Source organism: Lasioglossum baleicum, chromosome 1, assembly GCF_051020765.1.
Source record: "Lasioglossum baleicum chromosome 1, iyLasBale1, whole genome shotgun sequence".
Lineage (NCBI taxonomy): Eukaryota > Metazoa > Arthropoda > Insecta > Hymenoptera > Halictidae > Lasioglossum > Lasioglossum baleicum.
Genome location: NC_134929.1, coordinates 18,472,644 through 18,488,823, shown reverse-complemented (window position 1 = coordinate 18,488,823; position 16,180 = coordinate 18,472,644). Strand labels below are relative to the sequence as shown.

At 37.0% G+C, this 16,180-nt stretch overlaps 2 protein-coding genes across 6 annotated transcripts in view; one reads left to right on the top strand and one right to left on the bottom strand.

Annotated features, from left to right (window-relative positions):
* Positions 1-245: 245 nt before the first annotated feature.
* The window catches only part of Rad17 (Rad17 checkpoint clamp loader component), a 54,946-nt gene continuing 39,011 nt past the window's right edge, over positions 246-16,180 (bottom strand). The window contains exons 10-11 of one of the 3 annotated variants that reach the window (XR_013008940.1): positions 14,490-14,890; positions 246-541 (exon numbers count right to left, since the gene is read on the bottom strand). The gene's annotated coding sequence lies outside the window, so the exon portion shown is untranslated. Of the gene's footprint in view, positions 542-9,282; positions 9,424-10,082; positions 13,212-14,489; positions 14,891-16,180 lie in introns of those variants that run through there. The other 2 variants (XR_013008938.1, XR_013008939.1) reach the window with 2 other exon arrangements.
* Positions 590-12,754, top strand: Ana3 (rotatin homolog anastral spindle 3). Of its 3 annotated transcripts, none has more exons than XM_076422955.1 (29): positions 590-853; positions 922-1,106; positions 1,189-1,362; positions 1,431-1,576; positions 1,646-1,904; positions 1,980-2,138; positions 2,403-2,507; positions 2,653-3,174; positions 3,247-3,467; positions 3,538-3,772; positions 4,017-4,226; positions 4,358-4,564; positions 4,632-4,805; positions 4,872-5,007; positions 5,071-5,295; positions 5,372-5,633; positions 5,702-5,877; positions 5,949-6,191; positions 6,246-6,469; positions 6,540-6,833; positions 7,112-7,352; positions 7,425-7,581; positions 7,648-7,844; positions 7,914-8,647; positions 8,938-9,142; positions 9,207-9,418; positions 9,487-9,627; positions 9,693-9,822; positions 9,893-12,754. In XM_076422955.1, exons 1-29 carry the CDS (start codon positions 808-810, stop codon positions 10,159-10,161), a joined length of 6,489 nt encoding a protein of 2,162 aa, XP_076279070.1. In that variant the 5' UTR covers positions 590-807; the 3' UTR covers positions 10,162-12,754. The 3 variants fall into 3 exon arrangements, with proteins under 3 accessions (XP_076279070.1, XP_076279063.1, XP_076279078.1); XM_076422948.1 differs by having other exon boundaries at positions 594-853; positions 7,419-7,581; positions 9,893-12,752; XM_076422963.1 differs by lacking the exon at positions 6,540-6,833 and having other exon boundaries at positions 594-853; positions 7,419-7,581; positions 9,893-12,752.

Genomic DNA, 16,180 nt, shown 5'->3' with positions numbered 1-16,180 from the left:
TAGTGAAATTTCGGATACCTCCTTCGATATCATGTTCTCCTAATACAGAGTTCAATTTTCGAGACTTTCGCCAATTTTTGACCGTCTGACTTGTCGTTGAGTTGTACTACTGAATTTTCGAAAATTTCGGGCGTCTGGCTTGACGTTGACTTGTACTACTGAGCGACATTTCAACATTGACTTGTAAAAATATATGTATTCTTTATTTATTATTATCATATACATATTACAATTTTAAAAGTGTACATATGGTGTGTGAAAAATTTTCATGTAAATTTCTATTCTTTATTTATCGCTAAATAAAATACAACACATTACACAACTAACAGTCCGCGATTCTCCCTCACGACCACTTACGACTGTTGACCATCATATATAGCATGCGTGCACTCTGTAGTGGTAGTGGATGACAGGCATGGACAATGTCCATGATGACAGGGGTCAGTACAGCGCCCAATCCACGTAGCAGCGGAACGTTGAAACTGCTAGCCCAACTTATTGACAGAGCTGCCGATATAGAAGGCACCACTGTACAGCACCACTAGAAAGAGAATATTTTTATACATACAGCCTTGTTTTAGAAACTGAAAGAATATTAATATAGGATAGGAGTAGACTAGAAATAGAAATAAAAGTATAAGAAGTGATAATATATGCACCGACAAGTATCTGGTCGGTGGTATATGTATAGATCGTGGATGTATTTTAAATTTTACTGCAAGATGGCAGCGCAATGCCATTTTGGCGCCCGTTTCATTTAAAAATTGACGCAGCTAACCTAGAATGTGACAATTATCCTTCAAAGAAATGTCAAACATGAACGGAATATCGGCGATGCATGTTAAAAAATTGAGTACGTATACAATTTAACATTCCAGGAAGAATAAAAGGAAAATAGGAAATGTGTTGAAATTTTTTCAGGTCACAATCTCGAGGAAATTCGGTCGAGAGCTTTGGACAATATTATTTCAAAATACGATCTTGGATTCGGATGTGATTGCGATGCTGTTAAAAAGGAATTAATCACGAAACTGTTTAATTGGTTTTCGTTCGATACATTCTCACAAGCCCAGAAAGTTTTAGACTTGCTGCTGCGTCTTTTAAAGGTACTGATTAATCATTTTATAAATCTTTATTTAAATACTTTATTCACGATTAAACATCGCCGATTATTACATTTTTTTAAAGACAGGTGACAAGAGTTACTTGAATGCGTTTGGCAAATTAAGATTTCAAAATGAACTTCACGAATTAAGAAGAAAGTTAGGTTCCGAATGGTATGAAAAATTGAATGAGATTGAAGAATTTGTTGCCAGTGCGAATGGTTTACAAACAACTGAAATATGCATTGATGATTCACAGGTTTGTATTATTCTGTAATTTCGTAACGATCGAAAGGAAATCGTAAAATTTTCTTAAATTTCTCTTAGAATTCTATTTCTCCAAGAATGGGTTTTATCGACTATGACAGACATAGAACACGTATAAAAGATGATGACAGTAGTCAACACAAAATGCTGGGAGCGAGAGAAGATGTTCTATCATGCAATCGTTCAGTTCCTTCTGTTATGGATAGGTAAACTACGTTTAAACATTTTCAATACCCAGATAATCAAGTATTGTACTAAATGGAATAATTAAACAGCTCAATACCGTTTGACTTAACATTGGAATGCGGAGATGGAACACCGATATCGAAGACCACAGAAGGTGGCGTTAAATGGCTAGTTATGCCATGGCAACCTTTGGTCACTTCGGACAGAGGTGTTTTGGCAGCTGTCGAAGAAGCTTTGAACAACACATTAGACATAAATCTCATACTACACACGTGCCAATTTATTACAAATGTAATGATGCAAGACTTTCCAGCTGAAGTATTCCTTCAGAGACCAGCGATAGTCTCGGTATTGAAAATATTTGACCACCGTATAATTAAAATTAAACCATGCTGGTATCTAATCGGTTCAAACTTATTTCAGATATTGCACAATCTTTTAGAATCTAGTGCAAATGCCTCAAGCACAAATCTGAGGGATGTTGTACCGATGGTGCTAAAAACATTGCACAAATTGACACGATCTCTGAGACTTAGAATTTATTATTACTGCGAACCGTGTATAGCGAATAAGAAGCAGAAGGTAAATAAATGTATTTCCGAATGGATGTTTAATAGACTCTGGACTATATGCATTAATAACAAAAATTAAAACAGTGGACAGGTTATAAAGCTTTAACAGTGTTAATAAATTATTTTCACTACATTAAAATTATTAATGAAAACTACAAATTTTTTTATAGCTGCTGTGCCTTGCAATTGATGCAGAAACTTTCTATTTTGCATAAAAATCCGGAGTCTAATGATTAATATTATTTAGAATATTAACAAAAACAATGTTCATTAGCTGTTAGTAGGTAAATTAAGCAGCAATGCTTATTCTTCTTCCGACAATAGGGATAGTCCCGATGGAGGATTTCTAGAAGCTAATTATCAAGCATATCATTCTACAGTACGTAATTTCGTAGAGGTGTGCGAGAAAGTTTCTGGTTTCACAAGAATATCCAAGTCTCGTTCGAGAACCCGGAAATTCTTGGGAATCCCTGATATTCTCGCACAAAACTCCAATATCTTTTAATATAATATATTCTATTCAGGGTACCAGTGAAAGAAGTCAGAACACAACAAACAATATCGACGACTCAATTCTGCAACTGCAGCAAATGTTTATACCAAATTTTTGCATCGAGTCATTGAAACACGTTATATCGCAATTAAGCATTCCCATCAACTCGACATTTCCATTAAGAAACACGAAGTACATAACAGATTTAGCTCACGAATTAGTGCAACTTCTTATCATAAGCGTGATGCCAAATATTTGGCTCTGCAACGACGACGTGGCCATGAAAATAACCGAAGACTTGAAAATACTATTTAACATATTGGGGGATGTTGTACAGTATTTTGAAAGCTACAATGCGATAGATCACTTCAGGATAACGTATTTGCATCTTGTGACTATCACGATGAAGCTTATAAGTAATATCGTTCCTTTAGAGATAGCAGACATCGTTTTTCCTAAATCATTAAAAACGTCGATTTGCGTGGCTATAATGGACGCTCCTATATATTTTTTATACCCGAAGTTACACAGTGTACTGCAAGAGTATGGTCGTGTAAGTAAAAATCAAAGATTACTTTTAAATGTTAAAAAAAAGTCGCTGCATTCTTTGTTCTTGCTTTCTTAGAAATTTCAAGGGAACGACGAAGTTGCACACATCAAAATGTTCGACGAAACACGATTGATAGCAAAATCGATGAAAGCAGCCATATCCTTGATACAGAATTCATCAGATTTATCGCATTCAGACACTTTGAAAACGTTGTACGCCTCGAAGTTAAGTTTGTCTTATCACAAAAATTTCTATATTGTTAAAAAGACTGTCAAGTTCTTGCAGAATATACACAGGTACGTGGTTCAACATTTTTAAACATGAGATATTAACTTTGATGACATACTGTATCTATTGATATTAAAGGTATCCATTGAACGAGGATCGCGCGTTAGCCACAAAATTAATATTGGGTTTGCTGGCGAATGCGGATGCCGATGTACAATATACAACTTATTTGGAGTGTCATACGTTAGTCAGAAATATTTTAGGTGTGAACTATAACAGCGAAAGATCGTCCTGGGAAAATTTACTGTTTTTATTTGAACCGTCTGTTCTCACAGAAATTATTTCTCACGGTGTAACGAATGATGATCAAAGAGTAAGAGAGAACGTTCCAGAAACATTTATCAGTAGACTGCGGATTTGTATGCATTTATGAAGAAATTGACTGGGTGAAATATAAAACAGCGAAGAGGGTCAGAAAAATCTAAGAATATTGTTACGTTGTTCTCCATGCAAAAAATCTATTGAGGGATGAAGTGAATTTTATTTTGCATAAAGATCCGCAGTTTATTTATAAGCATAATGAAACTTAATTCACCGGGATGGTATTTTTGTCCTAGATAAAAGAAATATCGGATGAAATACTAGTATACATTCTGAAAGGAAAAGTACAAATGGGAGAGAGTGGTTGGCTGAGATTATTAGAATCCATTGTGCCAGTATTACCTCTTTTGCAATGTCATGCTCATCCTTCTACGGCATTAGGACAATGTGTGACAAAACTCTTCGATCCTGATGTGTCCTCCAGTATACAATTGCCATATATTGAGGTAACATCAATGTAAAAGATATATTTTATTGTACAAGGTGTTCAGGCTATTACTAGCCATTGTGTTGCTTGTAAATACACCCTATATATTTAATATAATATCATGATTAATAATATAGTCTTAACTTGAAGGTTTTCAAGGGCAATTTAAGGTATCTCTTTTCACTGGAAGGCGATATTAGGGAAGAGGCAGTTTGTAGATTGATTTGGCTTCTAGGAAAAGAAAAAGATTCTGTCCAAAAATTGCCACGACTAGCATCCTTGCACGGACTTCCCCTAAACTCACTTTGTATACTCGAACATCAAGCATGTCTCAGGAAATCAACAGGCAATTATCAGGTTGCATATTCTTTACTTCAGAAATCGTATACCGATAACAATTTTATGCAACGAATGCACTTTACAGAGAAGTAATTTATTATCCGTCATTGAAATGTTAAATGAACCTAATCTCGATCCAAAAATGAGGAAGTCTGCATTGGTTCAAATTAGCGTTATGCTGTCGGATACCTCTCTGCACAAATTATTTATTCACGAGAATGGACTGACTTTAATCTTAAAGATATTTAACAGTGCTCTGGTAAATTGATTGTTCATTCATACACAAGCTAGGAAAATTCGATAAATAATTTCTGGCAATTTTTAGGTAGAAAAGGATTACATTCATTATCCAGATTCTGTGGTTCCGATAATTACTATTTTGGATTTGTTGGCAATCACTGAGAGCACTATACGCCATGATCTGTCTACTCGCATAAATGTTCTCTCGAACATAATCAGGAGTATGTATAATGAATTGCAAAAATGTATTTAAGAAGATTATTTATTTGAAATATTCTTCTCAGGTATTTTTCTATTTCCAAGCCATGAAAGCGTTAGAACCGACGGTTCCCAACTTTTATGTTTGTTGCTTTACAACGAATACATGATGAGACTGAGTGAAAAACAGATGGAAAATTACAGTCAGTTAAACATTTCGTTGCCGCACCTTATTACATCTCGAATGAAATTACCATTTCTTTGTAAATCACACTGGAAAATAAGTATGCACAGGCGGTCGAATATATCTGGTAAATTATTGTTGTTGAATGTTTCGAGTGTGACAGTTAAATATGTAAATAAAATAACTATTTTTGTATTTTATAGTCCTTCATAGTACTAATCCATTGGCATCAACTTTTATTAAACAGTATTGGATATGGGAATGGAACGATGGTTTAAACGTGCTCTGGAAAAGTTGGAGCGACCTGAATAACTCCGATCTGTCTGAAAAGTTGAAAATTCAAGAGAATGAGTTCATGACGCTGCGTTTTAGTTTTCCCCATTACTATTGCCAGCAGCAATTATACAACATACAGAACTCGACCACGCACAGTGCAGTTTTATGCGCGCTTGATTATCTGACAATGTAATTAACAATTTCAATATTATTTCCCTTTCAATGTTTTATTTATCACTAACCGTACTGCCTTTCAGATACATAAAATTTTACAAGATGCAACAATACGAAGAAATTAAAGATATAAGTTTGCTAGCGTGGGAACGAACATTCGAACGATTCTTGCTCTCTCATCCGGCAAGCAAAGAGGACCGTGATTTATTTGTCGAAGTTTTAAACTTTTTACAGCTCTATGCGAACATTACTAAAAATGGTACGCAATCATATGACGAAAGAGCATTTTAATGTGTCATGAAATTAATTTTATGATTTTCTGTAAATTAGGAAAGAGCAGATGGACGAACAAAATTATGAAGCATATAACCAAATCGTTAGCAGAATTGTTTAAAGATTTGGAGCTGGATAATCAGGATGTTCATCAATCGATATTGAAGTTGGCTCGCACGTGCTCAGCTATGGAGAAGCCTGAACAGTCCACCGAAGAAGACGAAGATGTTTGGCTTCACTTTATCGAGCTTGTGGTCTCCACTTTATGCTTCGGAGACCAACAACATTTTTACAATTTAGGTAAATTTCGTTGTAAATTCAACATATGTCAATTTTAATATATATTTATTACAGCATACCTCGATTGGCTGTTAACATGTCTAACATATTTAATCGGAAAATGTCATTGGGCGAATTACAAGAATTTGTTAATATCGCTGGGAAACACGTTGATCGAACTGATTATATCCTTCCATGATGCCGGGACCGTCAGTTTCATGGGCTTATCCATAACCAGAAATTCCATAATATGTCTCAACCACTTGTTATATCAAATGCAGATCAATTTCAACAAAACTGTGGGTGAATTTAAAAATATATTGCATCTGTCTGCGTGAAGAAGATATTTTTTCATAAATGTTTTTTCAGGCTTTCGCAGCTTTTTGGTACGACGAAGGTCGCTCGTTAAGTTGGCTGCCCATGCTATGGCAAAACCGAGATTCCTTGGTCCAGGCATCCGCTTTACAATTACTTGCCGGTTTGATAAATAACGTGCATACTGCTTCTCAACTTTTAACTACTGTAGCATTAGCGCCGAGTGAGTTGTGCCAGACACTGCTTCAATATATTCTGAGTAACGACGAGTCGTGTATAGTTAGAGAACAAGCATGCCTCGCGTTCAGTAATTTAGTGAAAAATTGCAATTCTTTACCCTTTCAGTATGTAAGTAAATGTTCGATCGCCTGCTTTTATTTGTAACTTATTATTAGACTGCAGATTTTTATGCATTTATGAAGAAATTCACACTGGATGAAATATAAAACTCCCAAGAATATTGTCACGTTGCTCTCAACGTAAAAAGACTATTAATGGGTGAAATGAATTTTTATTTAACTACTGATTTCCACAATCGATGCACAATATTTTTATTTTGCATGAAGATCCGCAGTCTACTTATTATTAATCCAGAATTCGAAGTGAAACAATGTTTATCGATACAGGTAGATTCTCTGAAAGCAAACGCACTGTTGATCTACATTGAACAAAACAACACTTACTATGAAATCAATGTTTTGTGCTCGAACATTTACATGTACACTACTCTGGACTGTGATCTACTGGATCATCGAGATCTAGAGAGTGGAGCTACACCATCTATTCACAGTATGCAGTCTGGTTGCACGTCGTTGGTGCCACGCACAATTTCTTATCTGTATAATTGCCAGGATGAGTTGCAACCTTGTATGTATATAAATTTTCGATTTTACGTTGGAAAGCTAATAAAATGATCTCATCAACCATTTTCAGTTTCAGTCGGGGAATCAGGAATGACAGACAACAGCTTGCAATTAGTAGTAACACCGTCTTTAATAACAGCCATCTGCAGATTGTTAAACAATTTGATATTTGTGGGCAAACAAGAAATAATTCACCAAATTTATGAGCACTCGATGGACAAATATTTGCTCGGGTAACTAAATACATAAACTAAAGCAATGAAAAATAGTATGGTTCTCTATATGTTTATCTTTTGCAGATGTATCAATGAAATCCATAAAGATATCGACAACAAAAAGAATTTGTCACACTACTGCGACGTTTTGGAAATGTATATCAGCATTTGCACGGTTCTAACGAATTGCGTCACGTATAGCAACGAATATATTACTCTCATTAATTTTTCCCCGGACTCGCTTCATAGTTTGCTTTCCTTCCTGAACAGTGACCTATATCGTAAGTTAAAATTTGAGAATATTCTACTAAAATTGACGAAGAAAATTTTAAATTGTAGTTAATTTACAGGTACCGATACGTCACAATTGGTGCTTTTAAAAAACCGATTATGGGCCGAGATTTTCAACTTCATAGCTGTGCTCTCGCTGACTGAAAATCAGCATTTCGAGGCGATACAAACAGCCTTAGAATTATCCGATCCGAATGTAATACTTTTATCAATTTGCACTGCGATAAAGGACCCTAACGTTGAGCTTCGCATGAGTGCGATTGGTTGCTTGGCATTTCTTCTTTCGTTGGAGATTCAAAAAGACTTTTTAGGAAAAAGCAACATCTCCTTGCAATCAGTGATAGACACTATCTTGATAGAAACTTCGAGCGACAACAGGAACAACTTGAGAGAAATAATATCGGACATAAACAAGCTCTCTTTGCGAAGCGCGAACGCACATTCGAAAAAGTCACTCGAGAACGAGGAGATTCTTCTAATTTTCGACAAATCAACGGATCGTGATTTCGAGAAACAAGAAATCTCTATCGGGGAAGAACTTTGCGGTGTTTTCTTGCATTTATTCATTGTTCATAATTATAACAGGTCGAAGAAGAACCGCAAATTAAATGAAGATAAGGACTTGATAACAGGTGCGCTGTCTAATTTATTGTGTGTATCGAACACAGCGAAAAAATTCGCGTTGGAAGAGAATTTACCTGAGACTATACTGATGATACTCAAGGAGCTGTATGTCAGGCTGAATCTGCAGCCTTTTGAACTTTCCAAAAATCAAAGGGAACGCGAGAGAAAGGTGATCAAAAGCAATTATTATTTTTGCACACTGTAGATTTTTAACTTTAACACTTCTCGTAAGGTTGTTTTTACAGGAACGAAGTTGTCTGACTCGTAAAAAGTATATTTGTGTAATTCGTTTCTGACAGATTAGCCTATTTACTCAGTCATTTTTGTTCTACTAGTTTACTATGCTAAACCGACGGGTTTTCCAACGATGCGTTTGTAAAAACGGCTGAGGATGATCACACCTGATGGAATTTCCAGCAGCGTTTGTATGTTAAAAGTTTTCCTTATTTTTTTGCTCAGACCCCGCCACTGTTACATGACGTCAATGGCATTTTCACACTATTAATGAACTTTATGTATGGCAACACTCCTGTGAAAGAAGTTCTGACGAAATGTGGATTGGCAGATGTGTTGCACAAGTTGTGGGCTTGGATCGCATTGAACAATACCGTAACAACCACGGCCTTGAAGTTGCTTGCCACTTATACAACTAAATGCCCCGCGGGTAATTTTCAGTAAACAATAATCGTAATTGTTGATCGAGTACACTGATTTTGTATTTGTTACAGCGGCGCAATCGTTAACGTTGACGACCATCTTGCCGGGAGCAGGACTCAGAAGAACTCCCAATACTCTTGCTCTAATCCACGTTATTATTCAATTAGTCTCCAAGGAAATAGACAAAGCGGGTCGATTGTTTGATAATCATAAGCTGCATTTCGCGTTCCATGTTCTTCGAAATGCGGTGCACGTTCATGAATGTAGAGTTGCAATATCAAAGGTAATCTAAGATAAAATCAACATTATAAAGTACAATTAAGTTGACATTAATGAAACTCATTTTCGCAGAGCAATTTGTTGCAATTCTTCACGAAAATACATCCAATTACAACGAAACGCACAAAACCATGGCCACTCGTTGAACTCTACTGCTTGGAATTCTTAATTGACTTCACTTTTTACGAGGAAGGCCAGATCTGTGTGCCAAAGGTATAAATTAGAAAATGTTTAGTAAGTATTTCAATGATTAACCATTTTTGTAATTAATGTTTTAGTCTGTCGACGGTTTGGACGTTTTATTGCAATTGTCAAAATGCTCGTCGTCATCCAGCAGGATCCTTGCAATTTCCATATTGCGGAATCTGGCGTTTAATATGGCGAACAGGCCTCGATTACTTAGTTCAGGTATGAAATTACGAAAATGTAAAAGTTAGGATCACTATACTGTGAACTAATTAATAATATTACTTTACAGTTGAATTCATTAACGTCCTGCACGACGTATTTAAGAATGGTTCCTTGAGCGAGATCAAAGTAGCAGGCTCTATATTATGGTCTATGATCGCTAACAATCAAAAGGGAAAATTAATCGCACGGAGCTCTGGATTTTCGCAAAGTATTCAAGAAGCTTTGGGTAGACTCACGCTTCTGACTATAGACGATAGAAAACAGGAACACGAATCAGTTAAGATGTTACAATACGTATTAAGGATCCTCAGCCCAATAGACATAAAAGCGGAATAAATATATCAACGAATCCAATTGTATATACGAGTAGATTTTATTTTTTTAACGTTTTATAAACAGTATTAATATGAAGTTTGTAATGTCTTTTTAACTGAAACTACAAACAATGTCTAACGCCCCTTATACTATTTGTAAGTTTACGAAGGAAAGACTTTTGTATGGAAAAAGGTATTTTATAAAATATTTAAGAATAAAAATCAATTAATATATTTTATAATCGGGGTGGTTTTATAGCTTAGCTGCAAGTTCCATATATATTTTCACAGGATGTAAGAAACAGCACGGACCCGAGGGTTTTTCGTAAATCAAGGCTTTACTGCACTATATAATAGCAAAAATAAAAATGACGTTTTATACGTGCAACAATGTTATCTTCCTAATGGTATCTGCTTCTCAAGTTTCATTTGCATGCATCCGGTGTTTGAGCAGATCTTGGTTTAATTTCTGCGATGATACGCGCCCCACGTTGCACATTAATTAACGTGACATGCTGCAATTGAGGAAAAGAGCAATAACAAACGCCACGCGTGTGCATATAAATGTTAGCTGCTGCTTTTGCAGTAAATTGAAGTCAGAATTCAATATCAAATAAAAATATTATTATAGATGTATAAATGCATCTCCTTAATTACTATTTATATTTCAATTGTAAACCTTTGTGTGCAGGAAGATATTCTTTAAATTAAAAATGTCACGCGCACAGAGATGCGATATTTCTACATTTAATATTTGAAATGATACTTATTACTTTTATTTCTAGCATTCAAAGAGAAAAGGGTTTGCAAAACTGCCAGACACCCCGTATACATGAACCGGACCATAAACGCGAGCGACTTTTGCAAAAACCGACGGGTTTAGCGTTGAACAAAGAACGATAGTCAGGGGAAGAGTGTGTACGGTTCTTGTTCTACACCATCTGCTCGTCATTTTTCTTTTCTTGCGGCGAGTGACGCACGTACGCGCAAAAAACTGAAATTTATGCGTGGGCTATTGGATCATTACATCTATTTGCCCAGGGTATTACTCAAGAACTGTAATTTCGCGATTGATGAGCACGCGTGAGGATATAAGATTCTCTCTGGCAACGAGCATCATCGTCGTTTTTCTGTATCTCTTTCCGCGACACTGGAAACATCGTCAACATTACAAATGCTAATTATATGCTGGCTCAAACTATAATTGCGAAACTGACGGACACATAACGGATTCGCGTAAAAAAAACATTATTTAATTTTGTCACATCAATTATCTAAAAAAGAGAACCATCCAAATAGACCAGACGTTCAACACAGTTTTTTAGACTTGTCAACTTGTCGCTATAATTGATAACAAGCAGGAGCGTGATCCAGCGACGCCATATTGAAATTTCTGGTGTCAGGTCGCAAGAAAAATATAACAAAGAAGTAATTAATAATTATCTAAAAAATTACTTCAGCTTTTCTACTGCTAAAAAGCATCAAAAATGTTCAATGAAGTTTTTATGCCATGTCCGATGTTATAACTGCGTTTATAAAATGCAAATTTATAATAACATCTGCAATCCGGTTGTACGATATGAATTCATATGAAAGGCGCTTTTGCAGACGCAGAAAGGTATTGTTTGAATGCTAGATTATTTATTGACGAAGGCTTCACGTGTGTGAGAAGGATGTTTCCCACTGAACCTTTCAATTATTGATTTAACAACAAAGCTGCAGACGTGTGAACAGTTCCTTGGCTTCCTTTCAGAGGTTTACAGTGAGTACAGGTGTCACTCGACGCTACTGTGATGTCAGAGGAAATACGGCTGAGCGATGTTACACGCTCCTTCCTTTTACGGGAGCGTGGACGATCCGGTTTTTGCGAATCGCGATAATCTTCTTGCCATGAGGATTCGTCGTCCCTCGAACGTGGATAGCATCAGATGCTTGATACAGAACGAAACACATCAGGCGACAGCGAACCTAATCTCTAGAGGGATCCTCGTGGGAGGTAAACATGTTCTACATAAATGAAAGAACCGGGCAGATCCACTTTCTAACAAATTTGTGTAGATTTTAATTAGCAAGAATTGTCTTTGAGTTTCAAAATCTGGACTCTTAACAATTGTAATACGATTGGCGAACCACCGTGTCGAAAATCAATGTCAATCAAGAAAAATTATCAAAAGACGATTAAATCAACTGGTCCATGAAGTCCATCATTCCTGTATGACAATGTAGACTTTGTGAAGCTCAATGGGTAGAGTTAATATTAATGCATAAACGTTAGTAACATTTAGAACCGAGGAAAAAGCGTAATCTTTTACTGAACGAAGTAGTATAATAAATTCAGATGAATATCTTTTGTCGTTCTGTAAAATAGAAAAATGAGGAGATATGCAGGAGGATTATAAATAGATGCTACTACAGCTTTCTTCCTCAATCTATCTTTCTTTCGGATTTACAATGCGACCTTCGGCTATTTTCTTAGCAATTTCATCATTCATTCTACGGTTAATCTTATCACTTTCGGGCATAATAATAAATCAGTCTCATTAGAATTTTCGAGTAGCAAGAGCTTTGGAAAAGCGTTATCCATCCGTTGCAGCTTTTCTGCAGCCGTTTTCGAGTACCAAGAGCTTAGGAGAAGCGCTGTTAGCAATCCAATCTGTTCCGTTTTGATGGAATTGATGATTTTCGAAAAACTGGTGACCGATTTTACGGGCAGTCAGTCATTTATTAGCGTGAATTTCAGCCAGCTGCGGATTCTTGCCTCATCTCTGGTGGTCGTTCGCGCTGGTCCCACGGGGCCCATGGGGTATGCGGAACGGCGCGGCGGGGCGGGGCGCGGTTTGACGGATACGCGAACGCGGAGGTCACCATTGACGCAAATCCATCTGACGGTCACGTGACCGGCCGTGTTGGAACACAATGCTCGGCGCGGGTCCGTCGAGCGCGCGAGCCAACTTTCATTAAATCCGCCGGCGGCTCGTGCGTGCACGTATGCGCCTCGCTCTGCCTCGACCAGGGATCGGTGGATCGTTGCTGGGATCGTTGGATCACTGTTGCGATTGAGGATCCACTGCACTGCAAAAACGCAGCCCACCCACGCTACCAAATAATCGACAGCTAACGAGCAACGGATCAATGCCATTCCTCGAACGACAATCGGCACGCAACGCCGCGCTACTACCATCTACGATCATGACTCCCATTCGCGAGCCTATTTAGACTGCGAAAGAACCGCTATTTGTAATTAATAGACTGCGCATCTTTATGCAAAATAAAAATTCTCTGCACCGATTGCAAGAAATAGAAAATAAATTGCACATTACTTCTTCGCTTAATGACTTTAATAGAAGAGAAATTATATATCGACGTCTTCAATTTTTACAATTTTCCAACAATTTCGAATTTCATCTACTCAATTTTTCTATAAATGCATAAAGATCAGCAGTTTAGTAATTAACAAGCCACTGCTCCGAAAAGATTTTCACCATTCGCTGCATACTTTCACGATGCGAACAGAAAATGTCTAGCATCTTTCTAATCCACATACAAAAATGATTAGGTCAATTTGAAATACATATAACTGCAGTAAAAGGATCATTATTGGCACACATAACTCCACTGCTACGTACGACAAAAAAATGATTTTTTAAATCCCGTGTATGGCTCGAATGCAACAAGTATTTGTTCAAAAAGTATGACAGAATGACCACGTGAATTTTAAAGTATCGAGAATCATATTTGTGACTTATATTCATCGCGAGATCTTCTCGGAAAAGCTTCGGAGAGTAGCTAAAACTGGAGTCGAACACAATTAAGCACAGGCTAATTTCAGAGAGGAGATCTACGATTAAGATGGGACTCAATCATGCGGCGAACCTCGGTTTGCTTGTTCTACGATCCTATTAGCGGCTCCCTCTTCGTATTTCGGCCATGGGCGTGAAGGAAATGTGACGGCGATAATACACGCGCAACTATGACGCACGAAATTTCGTTTACCAACGGCGTTTCGCTCTTCTTGCAATTTTGTTGCATTTATCGGGGTCTTTTTGCGTTCGCGTTTTCGCATTGCGGCACCAAGGTCGCTGCGCACGGCGGAGGTATGAAAAATAACTGGACATGCTAACTGTTTCCTTTGTCTTCCATTTTTCTGGCGAGATTGGACTAAGTTAAGTTGCTTCAAGCGTCGAATGATGCTGGAGAATATTCTTTTCATATATGTTTTTTATAATTTTGTGCAACGTAATATATATAATAACACAATTTAATTTTTTCAGATTCATAGAGAAATTGTGTTTCATTGTGTTGACAGCATATGATAAGATGATGTAACAAGCAATGTAAAGTGTTACGTACGATTTTTGTGTTCTCCAGCGCAAGATGATGGTCGATGTCTAAGGAAATACGCGTTTGGTTGCGCTGCACCCCGCCATCTTTGCGGTCGCCGGCGGAGTCCTCGCTTGCAATTGTTGTCTCGCGTTTTATTGTCACAAGCGTGTCAGAATAAATTCTGTGGTTTCGACACGGTGGCTCGTAGTACTTTTCCTTTATTTGAGCGAACGTTTGCTGGGAACGATAAAGACTGGCACGGGTCCCGTTCTTCTTCGACGATGACGATGGCGGCGCGAGGCATCGGGTTAAACAACTTCGCCGTTGGTACAGCAAACAATCTCTTCTTTCCTGTTGTGTTGCAGATGCAGATAGTGTGCAAATGAAACCATCAATGTTCCCAGTTGGTCCGAAAAGAGCCAAATTCGCTGTATAATACAACATTCTTTCAGAATTCGTTCATTTCTGCAACTATCTAGGCCGTAATTCGTCGTTAGACTTCGATTTTAATGCAATTACAACACAAATAATTGCCAAAATTTAAATCGGTAGACACATTAAAGTAATATTCGAATATTATCTTCAGCAAATCGAAATTCCCAAAGAACTGCACGTGATGTACAAAATTTTTAAAAATGAGTTTAATTAGTTGAAACGAATCTCAAAGACTAAATTAAAAAATCTGTGACTCAATGTTTCCATGATTTGCATTCGAATTGAAAGGCGATTTTTCCTTGTTGTTTTCTGTGATTAGTTGCCTGTCAGAATTTTTTATGATAAAAGGTGCGACATAGTAGACGATCAAGACGTATCAAAAAATTGTTTCTCTTTGTCCATACTTTTGCAGAGGCGGGGATTGGTTACGTAAAGGTTTATATAATTTCTTCGTTTGTGCGTTAGTCGATTCAATTAAAAGACAATGCGTCAAAAGCTTTTTCTGGGCCTCATTGAACGAGGGTGTTGTATCGATTAATAATTTAAAATTGGAAGTCTTTACATAAACATGAATTATGCAAATTCGACCGGTGACATGTACTCTGAGGATTTGTTAAATTAAACAAATGTTGTGCTCGTATCAGACGTTCGTCGAACACGTGTACACGAACAAAACCTAAAGGCAAAACTTGATTTGTTGATAAATTAAATGCTAAAACTCACATTCCTGAAATGGTAAATGTGACAATTAAATTTTCTCAACAAGACGCTCGAATTAGAAGTAAATTGCCACTTAGTAAAAAGTGAAGTACCTGGAAAACATTCATTAATTATTTCGAGCCATCCCAGACAAACATGCAAACCATTTTTTTACGATCAGTCGCAATGACAGAAGATGTCTCGATGAATGAAAGGAAATTAATTAACATTGTTAATCGCGAGTGTTAGTTATTTCCAATGACGTCTACTGTAAATTGTTTTACCTTATTTTCCACACGATTCTTTCTTGTACGAGCAATTTACTCATTACGGCACACGATGACCAGTTTATTTATCCACCGGGCATGCCCGATTTACACCAACTGCCAATGCGTTTATTACAGCTCTGAAACGATTCCTCTACCCCATATAGCAGTGTCATTGAGCAAATCTTAAAGAGCTGCTAACGTTCGTTCTGGCTCTTGAAGTTTCTCGAGATCTGGAGTGGCAGTAAGCACTTCCTTTTCGTTCATTGATCGCACTTTGTTCTTTTCAAGTGTTTCCCGTTCGAAAATGTGTAGACA